Raw genomic sequence first — 23,112 nt, forward strand, 5'->3', positions numbered from 1 at the left:
AAGACAGTGGTACACAAATTTTTAAGTATTCAATATCTGGTTCGTCTGTTTGTTGTTGAATACATAAGATGTTGCCTACAAAACTCAGTTTTTCAAAGTTATTAATGTATGACATTATGGCTTTAGATTGTCGTAATTCAATTTTCTTTTCATCTTTGTTATTGTTCGTCCTTAATTGGCGAATTTGTTGTATCACTGGGTCTTTTAATTGTTCTTGACAAATTACCGATGTATTTAAATCAACTTCTTTAGAGAAAATTGTCAGTTTATCGATGAGTTCTCGTGCATCTTGTATTTTTGTAGTTTCGGGAAATTTTTTTGCTAATTCGGTTTTGTCTATACAAGTGCTATTTTTTACGAGAAAAACTTTATCGTATTCTAGAGGGAATCTGTACTCCGAGTCTGTGGTATTAGTTTGATCAATGTAGAGTTTGTCAAAATCTAATTCCGGTGACTGGTTCTCATTGAACAATTCAAATTCCGAAATTGGGTCAAAATTTTGTTCGGTTATCCCTTCATCAGGGTAGGAATCAATTTCTGTATAATGATCAGACGTTTCGTCTTCCTCCTGTTCTGATACAGGGGTTATTTCATGTTTGCGGTGCCGCCTATAGTGGTTAATTGATGAACCATACGAGAAATCTTCCGAAATATTGTTTATTGAGCAAAGTCTGTTTTGATTATTGTCGTACTTTTGCTTTACCATTTTGTCATTTTTGAAAATGAATTTGTCGATACCCGTTATGCTTTGTTTTAGGATTGGAAAGAAGTCATCTGCTGGTCCCTTTTCATTATCACGCAAAATGACGTATTTTTCCTCGTTACCAAGCTCGTCGTAAAAACTAATGTCTTTTGGTATCTTTTTGTGTTTAAGTTGATACTTGTCCAGATCTTTAAGTTTTACATTGCGACTTAGGATGTCGGGAAAAGCTAAGTTTTTTCCTTCAGTCCAAATAATTTTCAAGTTCTGAAATTGAGATATTACTAACTGGTATCTAAAAAACCTGTGAGAGAGTTTTCCTCTTCTACCACATAGATACATTAAAGGCTTATGGTCGGTGTACACATATACTGGATGGGGAGAACCAATTAGGTAATGCTCATAAGTTTGTAGTGCAGATATTACACCGCAAAGTTCGCGTGCTGTGGTGTTCATTTTTTGTTCCTTTTTAGTGTAAATTCTAGAGTTAAAAGACACTACTCGTTTCCCTTCTGGAAATTCTTGAACGAGAATTGAGCCTACTCCTATAGAAGAAGCGTCTACATGCACGTGAAAAGGGTTTTTAGTATCAGGTATTGCTAAGATAGTATCTTCGCTAATCCTGTTTTTAATGTCGTTAAACAGTTTTTCGTGTTCTGTTGTCCAGACAAATTTAGTTTCTGTGCGGGTTAGGTCATAAAATGGTTTGCAGTCAACATGCAAATTTTTGATGTACATGCTGTAGAATCCTAAGCAACCTAGAACTCTCATGACATCACGTTTGTTTTCGGGCGACTTAAGTGCTTTTAAATCTGCTACTCGCTTCTTGACTGGTTGTATCCCATCTTTACCTACTACATGTCCCAAGAACTGTACTTTCCTAAGGAAAAATTTAGTCTTTTCAGGTTGAGCTTTCAATCCTGATTTCCTTAAAAGTTCATGGTACTTGTCAATTATTTCAAACATTTCGGTTTCATCTTGCGCTTGCATGATGGTGTCATCAATGTAGGTTATAGCTTGTTTTTTTCTAATTAATGGTGCAAAATGGATAGTCATTATACGACTAAAGAAATTAGGTAGACCGCATAGGCCGTAAAATCCGCGTTCAAATGTGTATTGCTTTGGACCAATTACAAAACTTACCAGCTGTTTGGTTTCCTCAGTTAAAGGGACTTGGTTATAGGCTGAACAAAGATCACTGGTTGTGAAGAAATTACCTTTAAGTCTAGTTAATAGGCTTCCGATTGGCTCTAGTGGCCATGAATATCGACTAAGGTCTGTTATTGAATTCAGATATCGGGCATCTATAACCAGTTTTACTGTGTTCCCCTTGGGTAGGATTATGATTGGATTAATAAATTCTGATCCCATTTCTTTATCATTACCCATTTCCCGGATTATACCTGTTTTACACAGTTGTTCCAAAAGGTTTTCTAGTTTTTCCTGATAATGTAATGGTACTTTGGATGGTCTTTGTTTTGTCAAAGTTGAATTAGGTAAAAGTTTAACATGAAACTTTTGTTTTATCTTTCCAACATCGTATTTGTTTTGAGAGTAAACGTCTTTATTTTTAGTTAAAGTCCTCAGTAACTTGTCTAAGTTTTCGCCATTGATATCAGCTTGACTGAAATCAAATTTTTTGAGAAACGCTTGATCGGTTTTGTCAAATCTGTTAAGTTTTTCTTTGGGAAGTTCAACGGGTCTGATGTTCTCATCAGTTGTTTCTAATTGTGGCTTAAGATCTTTGAGGTCGTCGCTAAAGTCTGTTTCTAATTCGTAGTTGTTGGTAAAATCTTGTTGCCTTTTTCGCTTTTCTGTTTTCTTTTGTTTTTCAGGAGTTTTGCTTGCAAAGAAATTTTGAATTTTTGAAATTTTTGGACCTTGTTTTTCACTAACATGGAATATTTGATCTCAATTAGTGTCACTATTCATTAGGTGGTTTATGAATGCAACGTTGTCAACTACAGAAAATTCTGGGTCTTGTCTAATTTCAATGTCTTCTAAAGTGTGCCCAATAGGACCCCTTTGGATGACAACCTTGTTGTTTTGAGGATTGTTTAGCATTATTGGTAATTCCTTTTCTTTTCTAAAACACTGAACGTTGTAAGTATAAATTCCTTGAGGTTGCAGTTCACTTCCAATTACGAAGGAGGTTTCCTTTCTGAAGAATTCATTCGGAGGTCTAATTGATATTACTCGAGTTGATTTTGGTGCTAATGGTAGTTGCTGGTCAAGAGTTACAATTTTGTAAGAGCTAATGTATGGATAGCTTTTCGTTTGGTATCTAGATAATGTGACGGCTACTTCAGGGTAAGTTTTTAAATCAATTTTTGGAGTGGTTAGGTCAAAAGATTTTACTGTAGATTCAAGGATATCCATTCCCAACAAATTCGGCTTGCAACCATCTTTGGCTGAAACCCATGTGGTAACTTCCACTTGATACTTTCCTTCAATGTCGAAAGAAGTTTTGAAAGTAATTTGACCTAGAAGTTTTAGTTTCTCACCATTAACCGCTAAAGTATGATTTTTTGAAGCTTTCATCTCAATGTGTTGTAATTTACATAGTTCAAAATAAGTGTGGTAATTAATTATAGAGCTTGATGCTCCTGTGTCCAATAAAAACAGTGTTTCTAAGCCGTTATTTTTATTTTTGTCTCCGACGGATTGGTATAAATTAATATAAATATGTGAGTAACTTGCTTTGTTATCAGTAGTGTTTATGAACGGAGACCTGTCTAGTTTAAATACTCGTCGTTGTGACTCTCATTATTGTAATATTCTCTGGAAGTTTCACTGTTAAAGTGAACTCGAGGGCTTCGCCCTTCACTGTTATCTCTTGAATGAGTATTATTGTTTTGTCTAGTAGGTATCCCATCCCGGTCAAGGTCTCTACTCCTATCACGATATCGATTATCTGATCTTGGAGGACCGTTGCTTTGTCTATCCCTACCATTTTGCCTGTTGTTATCTCTGTAAGAGTTGTTTCGATGGTTATTGTCTCGTTCCTGTGATCGGTTATCGTAAGAAGATGATCGGTAATTGTTTGAAGAGTTTGATGGGTACTGTGATCGATGTCGGTAGTCTGATCTAGAGTTGTTTCGATAATTGGATTGATTCTGGTTATAACTATTTCTCTGTCTGTCCCTAGAATTCCGATTGTCATAATTGTTTAATTGTAATTTTGTTGACCTGGTGAATGGCTCCTACTATGTTTATAATTATCTGTGAACTTTTCTCGTTGTTGAGGTGGGTTTCGGTTTTCGTTTTTAAAGTCTTTTTACTTAAAGCAGAAAGCTATTGTGTGACCTGAACGTTTGCAAAACTTGCCGAATCTAGTCTGGTTTTGTTTGAATCTGGGATTGTCGTTGTTGTATGTGGCGTTTATTTTATGATCTTTCATTAAATTTGCAATTTCTGTGAGTTGGTTTTTTAACCCTTCTATTTCTATTTTATTGTCGATACTACTTGAGGCAGTACCCGTGAATTCACTGCTAACAGAAAAACTTAAGTCTTTAGTTGCTACATGATCCTGTAATTGTTGCCAAGTTGTAGCTGGGTTTTCTATTAACCGCTGATGTGCCTTTTGCTTGAGTGCAGGTGGCGTTAATCCTCTTACACAGTACTCCATACACTTAGCGTTACGCTGGTCGTTGTTAAAATCTGGATCTGGCCATCCTTTTTCAACTGCTTTTGTTACTCGGTGTGTATAGCTTTTTATCAACTCATCTGGTTGCCTTTTAATACTCTCGACTTCAATTCTTTTTCTATATTTGTCTTTTGCATCAGTAAAACGGTCAATGAACTGATTTCTAACTTCGTTCCATGCTAAACCTGGTGCTAAGGTTTTAAACTATTGGGCTGCGGGCCCACGCAAAACCGAACCAAACAATGCTTTTTGTCTAGCGTCGTATGCTGCTTGCAAATCAGCATCCGCAGGATCTCTTGTTCCTAGTGAGAATTGGATTTTTCTTTGTATTAAACTAAAGAATTCCTGGGCATCTTCAGATGGGTCTAAACCTGTAAATTTCTCTAACGCTATGTCGGGGTACGCAACAACGTTCGCTGCCATGTTTTGTTTTAGTATATAAAAAGAATATTTTATACGAAAGTACTATTAGTTTGGGTAATTAGTGTAGAAAATATTTTTGTTATAACAATTAAGTAATAAAACACTAATACTAAAGTAGAAAGTCGAACTGTTTGTTTTGTGTTATGAATTTTATTTGTTTAGGACCGTTTAATGATTGTATTTTAAATTCAAAGTTTTTGCCGTTATCAGTGCTAAAAATTTCAACCCAAGAGTAAATATCGGTTTGCTCAACGGTAAAATTTAATAACCAAGGATAAGTGCTTTCAGAGTGTTTAAATTCAACAGAGTATTGGTGAAATTTGTTTATTTTTGAAAATATAATTTGTGTGACAAATTCTGTTTTTATAAGTAATTTAACTCTATCTGGTAAACTCGGATCGTCAGGAGAAACGTTGATGTATTTGGTTTTAATGATTTTTAAGATTTGTAAACCAAACGGGGAAATTTTGTTTTGGTGGCTCATCCACACACAAGATGATAGCGTTTATGCTAATTCTATCACACTGTTCTGATTTCTTAGAGCACACAAAAGTTCCTTAAAGTTTGGGTTGGTCCACTTGTAAGTTATGTAGATTTCAGTTTCTGTTTCGCTAGAAGAGTGATGGTAAATGCATAAAAATTTCTGTTCTGGTCAGTTAAATAATATGAAACTTTGCCTATTTTGTTATGTACTTTAATACTTATAGTTAGATCTTGAACGTTTACTTTAATATATGACATATAAATAACATAGAACAATTGTTTTTGTTGTTTTATTAATGTATTTTTGTATGAAATTACACAGAAGACAGTATAAAAAACGTTTAGTACGGGATGTTTAGTACATCAGTAGTAGTATTTTTGTAGCTATTATTGTGTTTAAATATTGTTTCTAAAGTGCTTAAGTCTGTTAATGACCGTATTTTAACATGAGACAACAACTTTTCTATGATAAATTGGTGTACAAATTGGGTTAAAAAGGCTAGTTTACGCTCTTTTAATTAATTATTGGCTAAATTTTCTGCGGGAATCTCGATCACACTGTTTTAGTTTTTTAACAAAGTTAGTAAATTCTGAAAATTAGGGTTCTCAGATGCCTAAGTTATACAAAAATCAGCGGGAGAATTATGTTCAAACACGTAGAAAATAGCTAAGAAAGTAATTCCGTCAGTAATAAACCGTGTTATTTTACCCCTTCTAGTGTTTTCTATTGCTGTTAGATTAAGATGTTCTACAATAACTATTCCAATTTGGTCCATGCACTGTTTAAAACCTCTATTGGTGAAATTGTACTTGTGAAACCGGTTAAAATGGGGGAATTCTCATCAATTTATGTTATTTTCAGGCTAAAAATCTATGTTGGGGGGATAAAATTTAGTTTAAAACCCGTTATTCTTTGTTAAATTTTATCCTTATTGAGATTTATGTGGTCAAAACTTGGTTAATATTTACTAATTTTGTGTAAAAATGACGTTAATATGGCTATTTTTTTGAGTAATATTGGTTAAAAATGGATAAGAATGATGTTTTTGAGGCTTAAATGTGATTAGTATCCGTTAAATTATGATAAAAGTGACGTTAATTTTGTTAAAGTCTGGTTAATATTTGAGAATTTAGGTCAAAATGATGTTTATTTGGTTAAAATTTGATTAATGTTACCCCACCCGAGTCAAGGAATTGATAAAACAGAGTGAATATTCAACTAAGGAAGGCTTAAATTTAACCAAAATTGGGTTAGTTAATGTGAAAATGCAACAACGTGTGCTTAAATGTGTAGAAAATTAGATATAAATTACACTAAACACGTATTGGGGGGATGAATTCTGGTTAAATTTACGTTAAATTGTTTGAAAATGCTATATTTTGGTCAAAAATTCAGTAAAAATTAGACATATGTTACTCTAAATATGATTTGGGGGGATGATTTTTGGTTAAAAATCGGCTATTTAGTGTGAAAATGCTAAAACTCTGCTGTGAATTTGGTGAAAATCGGCTAAAGTTTAGTTTAATTAGGTGTTGGGGCGGTGAAATTTGGATAATTTTTGGTTATTTGGAGTGTATATGCTACAATTTAATCATAAATTTGGTCCAAATCGGGTCAGAAATAGACTAAACAAGTTTTGTGGGGATAAATTCTGTATAAATTCCCATTATTTAGAGTGAAAATACTAAAATTTAAACAAAAATTTGGTCAAAATCGCGTTAGAAATAGACTAAACAGGTTATGGGGGGATGAATTTTGTATAACTTTCAAATATTTAGAGTTAAAATACTAAAATTCAACCATAAATTTGGTGAAAATTGGGTTAAAATCAAATTAAATATGTTTTGGGAGATAAAATTTGGTTGAATTTCGGTTATTTAAGGTGTAAATACTAAAATTTAACCATAAATTTGATGAAAATTAGGTGAAAATTAGGCTAAATAGGTTTTGGGGGGATGATTTTTGGTTAAATTTTGACTATAAAATGTAAAAGTACTTCAATTGTTATATAAATAAACTAAAAATTGGACATAGATTACCCCCACCTGGGTCAGAACAATTTTACAAGAGCAAAGAATCAGTTGCCTGTTACTATTTTAATGTAAATTTACTGTATTTCGGCCGTAAATTTGATATAAATTCCTCTATTTGTTTGGCTATTAGTTTGCTTTCACTTCTGTGCTAGTGGTTATTTTACTATTTTAATCCGATCGGATAGAAAAACAAAAATTCAGGCGTGATTCTTTCCTCTGGGCGCACCAGTTATCAAATTTTGGCTGGGCTGCTACAGATCACACAATACGGGATCTCTTTATGTATGCCAGTCAAACTTGACAAAAGATATAACAAATCGAAGGCAAAGATATATGCCTAAGACCTGTCTGTGCTATAAGTCTCAATTTAAAGTAGTTGGGGGGCTGAAAAGTTCAATTAATTAAATAGATAGTGTAAATGAACAAGCTTACACTGAGTAGTATTAAACCGGGTTGAGCTGTTACTTGATTGTGCTGTTGTTAAGTGAGTGCGTCGTTGAAACTTCTTCCAGTCGACTTCTCACAAGTATGTTCTGTTGGAAAATTTGCTAAGTTGGAAATCTTTAATAAAATTTCTCTGTTTAATTTTAAGAATTTAATTTGCAAGAAAAATGAAGCAGTTGTCTGCTGCTCGTCGTTGGCTCTGTTATTTGTCTCTCTAATTTTATTCCGCCCCACTTCGCTGAGAGAAACAATTAATTCCTCTCAGCTCCGTTTGGGCCAATAGGGAGCGAATCACAAACTCACGTTCATAGTGAGGTGCTTCTTAATTTTCCTATTGGCCGAGAAGGCAAGAGAATTAACTATTTTTTAGTCTCACGGAAAAATTATTGAAACTCCAAAAAATAATAAAAATCTAAAAAGCTGAGAGCATCAATTATTGATTTCGTAGGCGCCTGTTTTCTGCTTTTCCCCTTTTCTAAAACCGCAACAATTATGGTTTTCTTGGGGGCTTTTTATGAGACTCTATTGTCTTTTCCCCTGAAGCAATCTGCTTCATCTTTATTGAATTTGGGGGGAAAGATCTGCATTGCAACTGTCAAAAGCAGAAGTAATTTAAATCAAAAGAAACTGTGGTTTTACAGGCCGCCTACGTTCAACAACGTACATTTTCTGTCCTGGATATAAGTGAGGAGATCCAGGCCTAAAGTTGTGTTATTTAAATAAGTCGAACTGAGTTGTTTAAATACTTGTGTACTGGTAGTCTTAATAAGCGTTAGTTTGTTTAGCGCGCGGCGAAAGAATGGTTATTTAGCGCCTAAATACGTTCGCTCTAATGCGGGATTAATTATCCGTTCATTTGTAACGGCTCTCGTAATACTACAATTGCAAACTGTTTACTACACGCAGTGAAAAATTCAAGTTAGTTCAGTGCCATTAAAATTTTAAGGTAATCTGTGGCAGGGGTAAAACTGTGCTTAAATTATGTTATTTGAAAACTTATTAGTTGTTCCTTTTTCGTGAAAAACTTCTGGTTACAGATTGGTCATTTCATTAGGATTAGCACAAGTTTTGTTGAGTACTGAATAGTTTGGACGTTTTCTCATCTCATATTTTCTCAATGATAAGAAGCACGCAATTTCTGATATTCCCCAGTCAAACAATAGTGGATAATTTGTAAAAATTTACAAATTAATTTTAAATATTTGCGAAAACAATGAACTATATTAAAAAATTTTGCAAAAAAAAAAACTTAGAAAACTTTTGTGTTAACTCATAGAAAGTTTGCCTGTTTTTGCAATAATATGAAAAACTTTAGCAATTTTTGCGTTAATTTATATATTTGCATTTATAAATTAAAGAAAAAATTGTAAAATGTTTATAAATTAGCTCTGAAAAAATTAGAGCACTAAAAATTAAATTAGAAAGTACTAGAGATTTGAATAGCATCAATCATGCTTTCAGAGATAAATGATAACGTGTAAAATATATGGATCAAATCGCTTCGGCCATATTTGATAGGAGTTTGTTGAGTTGTACATGAAAGTTTTATTTAGAATCAATCGCTATACCCAACTATCTGCAGTAACTTTGTGGCGTAGTTTTCTTGTCCCCGGAAAACTATTGGATCAGTATTTTCATTTTCTTTCGAGACGCAAAGAAGTTCAGTTTTACCGGTAGTCATGGTTAATTTGTCTTGCTTTAGATAATTATCTGTTTTCTTCAGTTTCTCAGAAACAAATTTGTCCAGTTCGTTGACACTGTTTCTGCTAAAATGGAAAAAATTTGTGTCATCAGCAACTAATTTGTAAATTTAAACAAATTATCTACTATTTTTTGACTGGGGAATATCAGAAAAGGCTTTCTTTTATGAAATATTTTGCAACGAAAAAAAGTTTGATGACGATTACTCGACTGAAGTTTGTCATTTCCCCCTTATTCATATCTTTTTATTCATCAGCGAGCCAGAGTTTTCGTCACAGTGGTAATATCACCAAACCGCATAAAATGTCATATGTTTACTGACAAGTACATTTTCGAGTTTCTTGCGTGTGAATTTTCATCAACTCACATAGTAAATAATGGAACACTCGAGGTTTAAAACTTTGTCAAATTTACCTAGCTATAATGTGAAAAGCTATAATAGGATATTGAGAGAGATAGAATGAAGCAATTTTAATTGCCTAGAACCGCTGAAACCTTTCAACGTTGATGCATCACAATACCAAAATGTACACAGCCGAAAGTTCACAATTTCAGTAACACCTCCATTACAAGGGGGTTGGAACACATTCGAAATTGTGAACATCACAGACATATCAGCTCTCCAGACGTCAACACAATCTGGGCTGACCAATCAGAACGGAGAACAAAAAGTGCTTCAGAACCAGGATGGAAACACGTTTCCTCTTCGGTTCTCGCCTGGATCTCTGGAGGTGTCAATTGATCTGGCTAAATATGGAACTGTCTACCTGGTCAAGGTTAAAACAGTCAGTGACTTCGAACTGAGCAGCTTCTCAACTGCAAATGTATTTCTCCTCACAAGTAATTTCTTGTCGTAGTACTTTCTTGTTTGTTTTTTGCAACAATTTCTGGTAATTTATTGAAATAAAGTTGCTTATCTGAAACAATTTTCCAATTTCATTTACTTCTGGAAACAAAAAAGACCAAAAACGAAGAGTGGAAGAGTGACAACCATGTACAAAAATCGACTATTCAATTGCCCTCTCAATCGCTTAAACCCCCCTCACTCCGCTAATCTCCCAAATCGGCGGCTCACCTCCTCCCCCCCCCCCTCTCAAATCGGCTCACCCCCCCCCCCCCCCCCCTCTCAAATCGGCTCACCCCCCCCCCCCCTCACCACTCCACTAATCTCCCAAATCGGCTCACCTCCCCCCCCCCCCACTCCGCTCACCTTTTCAAATAAATGAAACTTTCTCGTTCTAAACGAACGAACCATTTTTTATATTACCCGGCGTATTTAGAAGTTGAGTCAATGCAGACAGCTCCAGAGGTCATTCTGAACACCGGAGACAACTTGTGCGTTGTGTGGACTTCAGATGTTTCAAACGTTCATTTGGACAAGTTAGAAGTTGTTCTATTGCAGCATGGTATCCAAATCAACAAAATTGTCGATGAAGTTGAAAACCAGGTTTGTAGAATCAGACCTTGGGCTATACCTAACGTGCCCAAGCCGAACAGAACCAGAGCCAGCCCCTTCTTTTAGACCAAACAGACTCAGTCAAAAAAGCTGGAACTTATCAGAGCCTAAGCCACGTAGGCCACTGCGAACACGCCCAGATACTGGGTCAGACCAAAGATACTCGACTGAGCAGGTCCGAGTTTGGATCCCCGAGCGAAAAGACCCAGACCCTGAAACAGTCCAAACAGAGACATGACCAGACCCTGGACCACAAAAAAAGAGACCTCAATTCTGGGCCAGATAAAAAAAGACGATGGGTCAGACCGAGCAGAACGTAAGGCGGATCCTGAGCCAGGCCAAAGGGACTCAGACTACGGGAAAGACTCGACCGATCTGAGCGCCATACCTGGCAGACTCTAGATCAGACCATTAAGCAGCTCACAACCCTAGACAATAGCATAGACCGAACAGAACAAAAGCTAGACTCACTAAAGAATTTAGAAGGATCCAGAGCCAAAGTTAAAAAAATTATGCGTTTTGAAAGTCAACGCGAATTTTTTTTACATGATTTCCAAAAAAACTTCGAATTAAGGAGTGATAGAAAACAGTCAATAACAAAACAAAGCAGAATTCTGACTCCTTGGACATCTATTAGATTCAAATATCTTGACATTAACCTTCATTGGCCCCTCCTATTGGTAGTTAATATTAATTAACTGAACACCAGTTTTCAGTCATCGGACATTTGAGGTTTCGTAGCAGGAGATTGATTGAGCCAGTTCCATGACCTCCCGTGATTTGGCCCCCAAGTTATCCAGTTCTCTGGGTACAAGAAGTTTTTCGGGCTGAGAACCTGAAGTCTCCCGTCTTCCGATTTCTCAGCTTTCTTGTACTGCCGCCCATGTTTCTCTCAGCAATGATTCACTGTGCTCCTGTTGACCTTGTAATATGTAAAGCGCTTCTTTTTTCAAGTAATTTTTGCTGATCATCAGCTACCCCGAAATGCAGGTCAGCTTTTCTCACCCTGATCATTCTCATTATGCATATGCACTTCCAACCACCGTACAGTCCTGTTCGACTTATCAATGTCTTTCAAGAGACAGCAAAGCGAGGTTCTGGTTGGAAGTGCAACCACATCAGTAATTTATACTAATTCAGTTTCAATATAATTAATTCTTAAACACTTGTTCGTTTCTCATTGAATGGCTATTATGCGACCCTTATTTTCTATGAACAAACTTATAAAATATGGTCTTTGGCAAACTAATTTTCGGTGGTATGAAAACTGTATGACTTTTTCATGACTTCAGTTTTACGATCCAATTATCATTTTTTTTACTTTGAGCCTCTTCGAGTCAACTTAGAGTGCTCTCAGCCAATTTGTGAATTTTGTTTTCAAGTTTTTGCTAACCCCATTTATCACAACTTTCAAATTAATGAAGCTCATCCAAAGATCAGATCCTCTGACCGCTATTTCGTTCTCTGTTTTGATAAATACGTAACCAGCATAGCTTTCTTCTCCTGACTTTCAAAGCCATCTTTGATGTCAGTTATTGGCCATTAGCACTCAGTTTCTAGACAAAATTTTTATTGTGGTTCCTGGTTCAAATCCATTCGGCTCTTTTCTGTTATTGCCCCCCGACAATAACAGAAAAGTTATTGCCCCCCGGCAATAAAAAAAATGTTTCTCAATGAATTGTTTCACAAATCTTGCCTGAGTTCTGCTATTGCCAATCTTGCTTATTCACAAGTTAAATTACTAGCATGTAGTTTATGTCATTAACCACTGAACAACAACACCGCTCAATTTGTGTTCAAAGTTTTAATATTTGTTAGGAACAACACGTGCGCCACTGCTTAGAATTATGAACTCCACTCAGCGCAACACGGGTATCGAAGGAGTGAATCGGTTATCATAACGCCAGAGAAAATCATAATCTTGTCCAATTGTCCAAACTAAAGACTTAACTGAGATTTTTTGACTGTTTCAATTTTTTCAAATTTTTAATAATCTGTATTATTAGTTTTGATTGGACTGTTTGATTGTTTTGAAAATTGATTGCAGAATTAGAAGAAAATAAGGTTTCGAAGTTCTACACAACTGCGTTCTTGTTTTTAACAAAGGATAATTTTTTTGCAAGAGCTCTTGTCAGAAAAGCTTAGATAGATCTCTGAATTACTCAGCACTAATCCGGAGCATTTTAAACTTTCGTCCAAATCAAACTACCCTCTAACCAACTCGAGTTTCTTTTTTAAAGCTCGAGCTACTACCCGTACCTAACTCAAAAGCAAATTCAGTACTGAATCAGAGTAAAATTCAGAAATTATCAGTACTGATTCAGACTCTGATTCAGGTCACATTTCGCTCTGAATTCCTCTGATTCAGAGTCTGATACAGACTCTGAATCAGACTCTGATTCAGACTCTGATTTTTGTCTGAATCAGACTCTGATTCAGACTCTGATTTTTCTCTGATTCAGACTCTGATTCAGACTCTGATTTTTCTCTGATTCAGACTCTGATTCAGACTCTGATCTTCTCTGAATTAGGGAAAATTCATAACTATGTTCATGAGCCAAGCTAGGTTTTACCATTGCTTTCGCTCTCAGGTCCTTAAAATATACAAATTCATACAATACCTGTAGAAATTGAAGAAATTTATAAAATAGGTTGTCGGAAATCTCCTCAAGTCAAGTTAAAGACTGACTTTTTGAGATTTTCCAGTATGTTCTGTGTGGTTTAAACCCTCCTCCTTTTTCATTCCGGGCTGGGGACCGGCAGTGGCGGAGTTACTCAAATAAACTCTAGGAAAACTGGTATAGCAAGGTAAAAAAAACCAAGCTTGAACAATTTTCCAAAACAAAATAAACAAAATAATGACAACGTTTTTTTCAAATAAGCACATTCTGATCAAATCTTTTGCAGATTCACAGTTCAGATATCCCATACAACTGGTTCTAAATCAAAAATACCGGAAAATAGCACTATATCACAATACCAATAAAACCTATTTTAAAACTGAATATAGAGAAAATTGCAACTTATATATAGCTTCTCAATTAAGGACTGTACATATGTAGCAAATAACAGTTACGGCTTTCACTTTTTCAAGATTGTAGCAAACTGGTTGGTTGAGATATGCCACGGAAAGATTATTGCTTATCAAAAAAACTTGGTTACAAAGTTTATTTGAAATTTTGTATATTCCAACAGTAAACTCTGGATGAAGCGTTAGCACAGATCTTTCTGCTTAAAAAAGTGCAGAGTTAAATTGTTTTAGATTGTGCACAAAAAACAGAATTGCTTTTCAGTCAGGAAAATTCCTGCAGATAACTAAACTTTCTATCGTAAAATCGTGAAAAGGAAAGAGCTAGACTTTCGAATCAACTTTAAATAACTTGCTGAAAAAATTTGTCTAAAAATTTTGTCTTCTTTAGTCTTTCAAGAAAAATTTTCAATCAGAACTTAAATTAGCTTTCATACAATCATCATTTTTGAGCACATCCCGTGGGGCCTAGACCTCTACATGTGAAAAGATGGGAAATTCTATTAGAGCACGGGGTCAGTCTTGACTATAAATACACAGTCAAGAATCACAGTAATTACCTAATTTTAATTTTTTCATGGGTTTGTCGCGGTCCCGTCAGAGTACTTACTTTATGGTTGGGAGCGGTCTCATTAAAAGTCGGGAATGTGGGGTAGTACTCATAAAGCTGTGGATGCCAATCTAACTTTTTCGTCCATTTGAAGCTAGCTAATCTAGTTTGATGTTATATATATATATATATATATATATATATATATATATATATATATATCAAGTTTTTGCCGTTTTGCCTGACAATAGTTTCTCCATTCTCCCGCAAAAGTAAAATGGAACTTACCAAATTATCTAATTAACTCCAAGTTATCAAAACATAACAAGCATAACAAAAAAGAATGAACCAATTGCTGCATTACGTTTAGATTCCGAAAAAAAAACAAATCAAAAAAATATTTCTGTTTTTGAGAAACTTCTGGTTATTTAATGAAATTCTCTCTTTTGATTTTCAGCAGCCGGTGGGTCTAATTTGCCTTGATGCTTCTCAATTCAGTTTACAATCAGAGTTAGAGTTAGAGGTCACTTCTATCACACAAGATATCTTCAGCGGTCTCTCGGGAAGATCTGATACCGCCAGTTTCACTCTACAACCATCACAAGGTTCGTTTTGATTCGCAGAAAAAAAGTTTTCGAGAAAAACAGAAATTTTTGAATGAAAGATTAATCTGGCTTTCATTTCACGAGGCTGGTAAAATTTTCATCGATTAGTTGTTTGCTAGATTAGATTGAGTGTAGAGTGTATATCTTTGTAAAGGCTAACTTTGGTTGACTAATTTTGATTTAATAAATCTTGCCAAAAATAGTTTTCCGGTTCAAAAAATTTTCAAGTTAACTTTTTTGCTATGCTGTCTTTGATTATCAATTTTGTTATCCTGATTAAAATAATCCTATCTGTTTATAAGCGAAAGATTTCTCAGTCAGTGTAACAGAGACTTGTGGAGAGAGTGAATGTGAAATGGACGTCGTCTCAACCCGTTTTCAAGGTCAAGGGTACTTCCAACTTCAATACGAGGTAATTTCCTACTTGTGAACAATTTCTATACTTCAAAATATTCCAAAATTATTTAAACTTTCAATGTTCTGAATTTCAAGTAACATTCGTAATTTAAAATATTTTTTGAAAACTAATTTTTTCAAATTTAATAACCGACGGAAAACCTAAGAATGCAATTTTTTTAGCATTGAACTAGTCTAGCTAAGAAATATGAGTAATATGTCGCCAAAAAGGATGAAATGTTGTTTTTTGCTGCTTGTTTGTTAATGTTGCTTGTCTAGTATTCCACTTGAAACAAAAAAACTGAGCAAAAGGCGGGAAATGTTCACTAGTAAATCAACTAGAACTCTTCGACTCCTATGTGAATTAATGAATTTTTTAAACTGCAATTCTTAAACTGACTAGAGAAAAATAAATTATCGGCATCTCCATAAAAACGGATAAACAATGGAAACTTACTTATCATAAAACGAGCCATGTGTGGAAACTTACAAACATTGCAAAATCAATGAACAAAAACAATTAATGACTTTTATGGGTAATATGTGGTCCAATTTATGATAAGTGAGGTACCGTTTATGGTTCGACTTATGGTAAGTGAGTTTTGTTGATCAGGGATTGATTTAGATTTCCTAAGATTTGTTGAAATTGAAAAAAAGTCAGATCCAAGTTGCTTTTCACAGAAATGATCGAAACTGATACAAACCCAGAAAATATTGTGGTTAAATTTTTTTAATTATGGATTTTTTGTATTTTTTTCTGAAAAGTTTTCTTAATAGTTTGACTTTGTCGTTATAATTTTGCCATTTTTGTTGTTTGTTTGGGTTAATTATTACTAATATCTTTTTGCCGGTTTTGATATTTTGCATTCCTGGCAATAATAGTTCTGAAAAATTAGTTTTAATTTTCTACATTGTTTCTCCGGTTTTGCTTCATTTTTTTCCAATCACCATGGCTCACTTTTGTCTGTTTCCAAAACAATTCTTTCAAAACTTACAATATTGGATTCTACCGTTTTGTCATCAAATATTCAGTAAAGTTAGATCTTATCTGAGCAAATTCTTTCTGCGATGAACACTTTCAGACTTTCAGAGGAATTTTATTTTAGTATTGAAAATGAGGTTGGTGCTCACAAAAACGATTACATATTCGTCTATACATCTAAAAAGATCGGATAAATTCTTACGTTCCAAAATCTTTACATTATTTCACTTGTGTCTTTCATTTCTACACGATGATGATGAGCATTTTTAGGTAGTTGTACATATGTAATGCGTTTATTTTATCTAATGTATTCCCGTGAACTATTCCCTTAAAAGATTGCCTCTTTTACACCTTTTGAGTTTCCGACTGATGCAAGCCTTGTTTTGCGTGAGTGGGCGTGGTGTTTTCTAGGGAGTTAATTGTTAGTAATTTTTATCATTCAAGCTACAATTTGCGGAAGTCCTTCAACCTCTGGCCATGGGATAACGGAATAAAAGTTTAAAACATGAACTAAAAAGATTGACTGGCATTTTTTTTTTTCAATTGTTTAACTACGTTTTATTTCCAACGGCTGATCTGAAATAACTGGTATGTTATTATTTTGATATTTAATGGGAAGTTGAATCCGGACTCTGTTTCTATATCAGTACCAGGACCTACTGTAATTTGGGGACCCATTTTTTTACCATCCAACAGGGGAATATATGCTTGCGCTTGCCAAGTCTTTGCCAAAACTGTGATTTAAATTTTGATGCGTATGCATCCTGCATTGATGAGGTGAAAAAAATTTTCACCGCGAAAATCGCAATTCTTAAAAATATTCACCACTAATTTCGACGCTAATCTTACAAAAATTCACCGCTATGAACGCATTCAACGCTAAAAGATGCGGGCGCTTTGCGGTGAAAAAAATTTTTTCACCGCTATTCACCGCTAATTTTACATTATTTTTTGACCAAACCTCGACCCGGGTTAAACTGACAAGGTTAAAAAGTGACATGATCTTAGTTCCGAGTCAGTAATTAAGTGAGATTTGTGTTGACTTGGTAAAAACTGATTTTGGCCTGGCCTTATGTCCCGAAATGCTATTTACACTGAACTGTTTAAATAAATTGTTAACAAACCTTATTTCTATTTGATTTTTTTTGCATTTCAGACAAGCTTTTGGCCTTTTTGCAACAAAAAAGCAAAATATATTTCTTTTCATCTGGGCAGCTTTCTATCATTACGTTTCTTTTATAAAGAATTTTAAAAACTGGAATTCAGAAAGTAAACAACAAACTTTGGATCTATTCTGTTTCGCCCCCCTTTTTTATGACCCCCAGTTACATATTATATAGCACGTTACTACGTAAGAAAATAGCACGTGCGCCTGGGGGTCTTAAAAAATTTATGCTCAGTAAGCTGGGGGGGGGGGGGGGTAGGAACAGAATAGATCCCAAACTTTGACAGTTTTTAATATTTTTTTTAGTTATTCAAGGATTCGATATCAAGCTCAGCTATAACAAGTGGGACAATAGACAATTCGAAATGTTTGTGGACAACTGCCATCTACGTGTGCAAAATGAATATAGGAGATCTGCAGGGAAATCAAAGTTACGTGATCGATCTAAAAGTGTCCATATATGGAAAATTACTGCCAATTGAAATACAACATGCATTCAAAACTCAAGGTATGCGAAAACTAATTTTAGTCGAAATATTTCTATACAGCGCGATTTTTATTTACACGCAACATGATTTAAAGGTGGGGGTATTAGGGATAAAGACTGGGGTTGTTGAGAGTTTACAAAAAGAACTACACGCTTGTTGGGAACTTTTGAAAAAGTCCCTTGACTGACCTCAGATTCATAGATTCTTGGATCCTTTTGGAGGTAGAAATAGCTAGAATTTTCAAAAAGTTCTGAAAATTCAACTAATTCAGTCCCACCCCCTCCTTCTCAGAATTTAAAAGTTTTCAGATCCTTCTGCGCTGAAAAATGCAGAAGCTGTTAAGCTAATGCTGAATCACTACATAGATGATGATTTGTTATTTTGGATTAATAAAACCCCGGGTTGAAATTTATTGGTTTCATACAAGGATTATATATTATTTAATAGTACCTTTTCATTAAACAAGTCGATGGCTTCAACAATTTTTGTTGACTCCTCTATAATAGCAATAAAAACAATTCAAAACATGAATTCAGCCAAACATATTAACAAAAAAATTGATAGTTACGTCCCCAATTCAGTAATTAACATTTCTCAGAAACATTCCCCCTGGATGGTATTTGTTGTACTTGAATAGTTTTTCCTTCCTCTTCCAAAATGTTTTTTTTCTTTTCTTTGAAACTGAGATGTATTTTTGTATGGTGAATAATAAGGAAGACTGTTTAACAGAGACAAAAAATTATTGAATTGGGTTGTTCTGTTCAAAAAAGTTAGCTTCAGAATGTTTCCCACAAATTTTTCTGGACATAAAAGATAATTTTTCCCGGATCTGATATTTGCAAATCAAGAAGTTATTGATCAGTGGTCTGAGTCATTAATATTTGTTAAACCCATTAGAATCTCGTTAAGTTGAATAAGGTCCAGAGAAATCTGAAAAATTCTGACTGCCAATCGCCGATGGCTAATGAGATTCTCAATGCATTTCTGGCTGAGCGGCAAAGTATCCACTTTAAATATGATATAAGAAATCTTTCCAAGTGTTGAAGATACTGAAGACCTAGATTGCAGACATTTGACGCATAAAAGACCAGAGAGAATATATTGATTTTCACCCATGTGAATTTGCCAGTCCCTTTTGTAGTGTTGGATGTTACTCTTTGTAGATGATTCAATTTCTGAAATATACTCTACATTGATATAGGAAAAGACACTTCCAAGTCATGATGAACGTAAGTTTATTTTGATATTAAAAAATGTTTTTAAATTGTGATAGCAATCTGTTTTGCAAATCACTCTATCGGCAAATCTTTTAGTATTTTTGAAAAAAAAACCCGAAAAGGCTGAGCTTGTCAAAAGAAATTCGGTAAACCGAACCAATCAATAGCCCTGTTTCTATCATTTTGAAGCTTTTCATCTTTTGAAATTTGTTTTTTCTGTATCATTGCACGTACGAAAGATTTGTTTGGGTACATTGTTTACTACACTATGAAAAATAAAACAAATCTTGATCCCTGAAGTCGCCCACAAAAGATTTTAAAAAATCGAATTAGTGTCTGTCATTTTTTATTTTCTTCCATTCTCTCGTAATTTAATAAAACTTCAGCTGAAAGTGAATGTTTTGGCCGATCTCTTCGTCTTATTTTAAAAACACTTATGTAACTATTTTTTTAAAAACGACAAACATTACGCAGCATTGATATTGACCTGTATTTTTTAAGAAAGATTCTTTTGTTAAGGCCGAGAAACATGAACACGATACTGTTTACAATGTACCGCGTGGAGGTTTTGATTGAATGTTAATTAATTATCTGATCATAAAAACTAGTGCCGGAGTTGATTTTCAAATTTCCTTCAAAGACTTCTTTTACGTTGAAAGCAATATCGTCTACAAAAACTTCTTGTTGAACTGTTTTAGGCAAATTGGTTTAAGAATAATCATCAAACACAATTTGAACTAAAAAGCTTGATGAAACATTCAATATTTCTTGAGATTCTATTATAGTTTGACCTCAAAAAACTTTGACTTTGGTTCGGTTTTTGGTAGCTATAACTTCTTTGCGATGTGTATACAATTTTTTGTCATGAAATATTGTGCCTCAAATTTAAGATTTGTTAAATGAAGTATTGATTGATTGCCAATTTTTAATAATTCTTATCAGGAATCCAGCACCTCATTGGGAAACCTGTTCGACAAATAGGGGATTCGAAATCGACATCTGAACTTTTCCCATGCAGTTTTTCTGATTTTGGAAATTTGGAAGAGAAGCATTTGTTTTTTTCCGTGAGTCTGAAAAAATTTGTAAAACTTGCTTAAAGGAAGAGTTTATCTTTACTGCTAGATTGCATTCCTCAAAATTTTTCAAAATATGTCAGCACAGCAGTTTCAGATGAGGGTTGAGCAAAGGTTAAAATATTTCAATTCTCTTGAGCGCTTTTCCTTTATATTCTTTCAAAAAAAGTGTATTCCTGTTAATATTTGTGCTAGCATACTGGAGTCCAAGCGCGGTTCCAATTTAAAAACATTTAAAAGTGCTCGTCATTGAGCTTCTACAATCAGTATCAGAAACCTTGTTTTTTTGACGTGGTGCAGAGGCATACAAGCTAAGGTTTAATTATATTATAGTACTATGATACTATAATATTTGTTCCGGATTTAATCAGAACATGGAAAATAACAGAGATTTTTGCTTTTTCTGTTGCCTGGTTAAAACAAAGCTTTGTTTTACGGACAATAAAAGTAGCACATTGAATTCCACGTTTTCTTCCCAAAATTAACAGCAAGAAAAGCGCGTTAAGTCAATTTAACTGTTTACTCCTTTTGTAAACCATTTAGCATATTCAATGTGCGAATTTTCGATATCATATTTCTTGAATAGTTTTTTTGAAAAGCACTCTGTGATTAGCTATTAAAAGACACTGGTAGCTCAATAACCTGATCCTCAGTACAAATTTTTCTTCTAGTCATGAATATGGGGACTTCTATGGATCTTTTTTTGATATTTTTTTAACTATCAGAGTTATGTGTAAAAACTGGTTTTTGATGAATAAAGTTCCCGTTCTAATTTTATTTTTTTGAGCTGTTAAAACTGAGTTTCGTAGCAAGTCAAAACAATCTCAGGTAACTTCCTTTCTTTTTTCAATCTTTTTATTGATGAAAGGAAATTTGAATTTCAATTTTTAACTTGAAAGGGGCTTCTTTTTAATCTTTTCATCAAATTTCCAACGCCGAAAAACTTTTTCAACCATGACTTTATCTCTTCCAGAAGTCTGATCTATTGAACAAAATAGAAACATTTCTCATCCAAGTGCTATTGAACCATTCACTTAAAATTTTCTTTCTCGTTATTATTTAACGAAATTAACCACAAATTTAAATGAGCGAATTAATTTTTTTGCAAACTTTGAAAAGAATTAGATTAATATCTGTGTTGATCTTTTCGTTTCTCAACAAACTCATTTAATGACAGTTATCTTATAGACAGCAATACTTGAAAAAAAATAACTAACGTTTCGGTTTGCATGTGAATCAATGTTTTGGAAGTTTCGAATTGCTGTTTAAAAAAATGTTGACCCTGCGCTGAAAATTCATTATTCAAATTTTCCCTCAAAATTATCAATATTCCCGCTAAAAATCAGTCCAAGAGGTAAAATTTCATAGAAATCAGTTTTGTCTCTGGGAAATATTTTTTTTCCTGTCCTCGGCGTTTAGCATTCAGCGTCCATCAAAATTCTAATCGGAAAGTTTTTTTTCGCTGTTCACATAATACTAAAAGGTATCTATCTAACCCAGTTGCCTCATGAAAAAAGAATTCTAGTTTTCATAAAGTTTACTGCAAAGCTAGCTTCCGTCTCAGTAGTCGACGACATTGGTTTTATGAATTGATGTGATGTCTGAGATCATCTAAAAAAATTGTCGAACAATTTACCTAGGAATTGATTTGGAAGCATTCACGACCGGTAATTTTTACTGGCAAAATCAACAACGAGTGTTTATTTTTATTTGTAAGAACTTGGTTATATAATTTCTATCAAAATCAGATGTTGCTTCGAAGATAATATCAAAATAATTTGAACTTTTGATAGAAATGGAATTTTATGGACTTTGATTCAACAAGTTACATTTTTGTTTCATTCAATTATTCCAAAAATGGAGTTTTGTTTTGAATTTTCGTTGAGGTGACAGCGCTGGGAATCAACTATATTTTTCTACAAACAAAAAATCTTAAATCAATCTTAAAGTTTTGCTCTCAATTCTTATTGTTTTATGTTTCATTTTTAATTAACCCTTCAAAACAATTTATCGAATCTGAATCTTGACAAAAGCTTAATTTTAAATCAGCGGTTAGAACCTTGAGTCTACACCTAAAGCGTGTTTGACATCACACTGCCAGTTAAGTTTTGGCGTTTCTTTGGATCATGGCACATACAAGCGAAACGATTTTCTCTGTGAAAGCAAACATAAAGGCCCAAGAGCTGCGAAATTATTTCATCTAGTGATTGAGCACTCAAAACATTGTTTAGTGCACCATTTTTCCCTAATTTAAAATAATTTGGCCCGATATTAAGCCTGAAAACCTAAACATAACAAGACTGCACTGAATTAGACATTCTTTATTTAAATTCATTGTATCGAGCAGAAAAAATGGCATTGCAAACACCCCCCCCCCCCACCCGTTGAGGTTCTAGTCAGCATTTTAAACTACTCTTATAAGATATTTTAGAGGGCTTTTCAGTATATAACACAACAATAACAATCGTTTCAGAAGCTGAAGAAGAAGTTACAGAAACAGAGCAGGCAATTTGGCTAATTGTAATAGCCGCTTGTTCTGCTTTCACTGTGATCGTTGCCATAGTAGTTGCAGTTATCATCATAAAGAAACTCCTCTTCAAAAGGTAATCTACTTTGATTCCAAGTGAAGAATGTGTTCAGACATAATTCTTAAAAGTGTAAGTGTATTTCGACTATAATAAAAAAAATTCTTATACTATGGATGGGTTTTGTCATGAAAAG

General features: G+C 34.1%; 1 protein-coding gene across 1 annotated transcript in view; it reads left to right on the forward strand.

The window, feature by feature from the left end:
- The window catches only part of LOC142335564 (uncharacterized), a 172,451-nt gene that overhangs the window by 147,699 nt on the left and 1,640 nt on the right, over positions 1-23,112 (forward strand). Inside the window, exons 17-22 of the mRNA XM_075384102.1 lie at positions 9,915-10,271; positions 10,712-10,878; positions 14,923-15,070; positions 15,373-15,482; positions 17,920-18,121; positions 22,865-22,994. Of these exons, the coding sequence (XP_075240217.1) occupies positions 9,915-10,271; positions 10,712-10,878; positions 14,923-15,070; positions 15,373-15,482; positions 17,920-18,121; positions 22,865-22,994 (1,114 nt within the window). The remainder of the gene's footprint in view (positions 1-9,914; positions 10,272-10,711; positions 10,879-14,922; positions 15,071-15,372; positions 15,483-17,919; positions 18,122-22,864; positions 22,995-23,112) is intronic.

Source organism: Convolutriloba macropyga, chromosome 2 (assembly GCF_964194025.1).
Source record: "Convolutriloba macropyga chromosome 2, txConMacr16.3, whole genome shotgun sequence".
Lineage (NCBI taxonomy): Eukaryota > Metazoa > Xenacoelomorpha > Acoela > Convolutidae > Convolutriloba > Convolutriloba macropyga.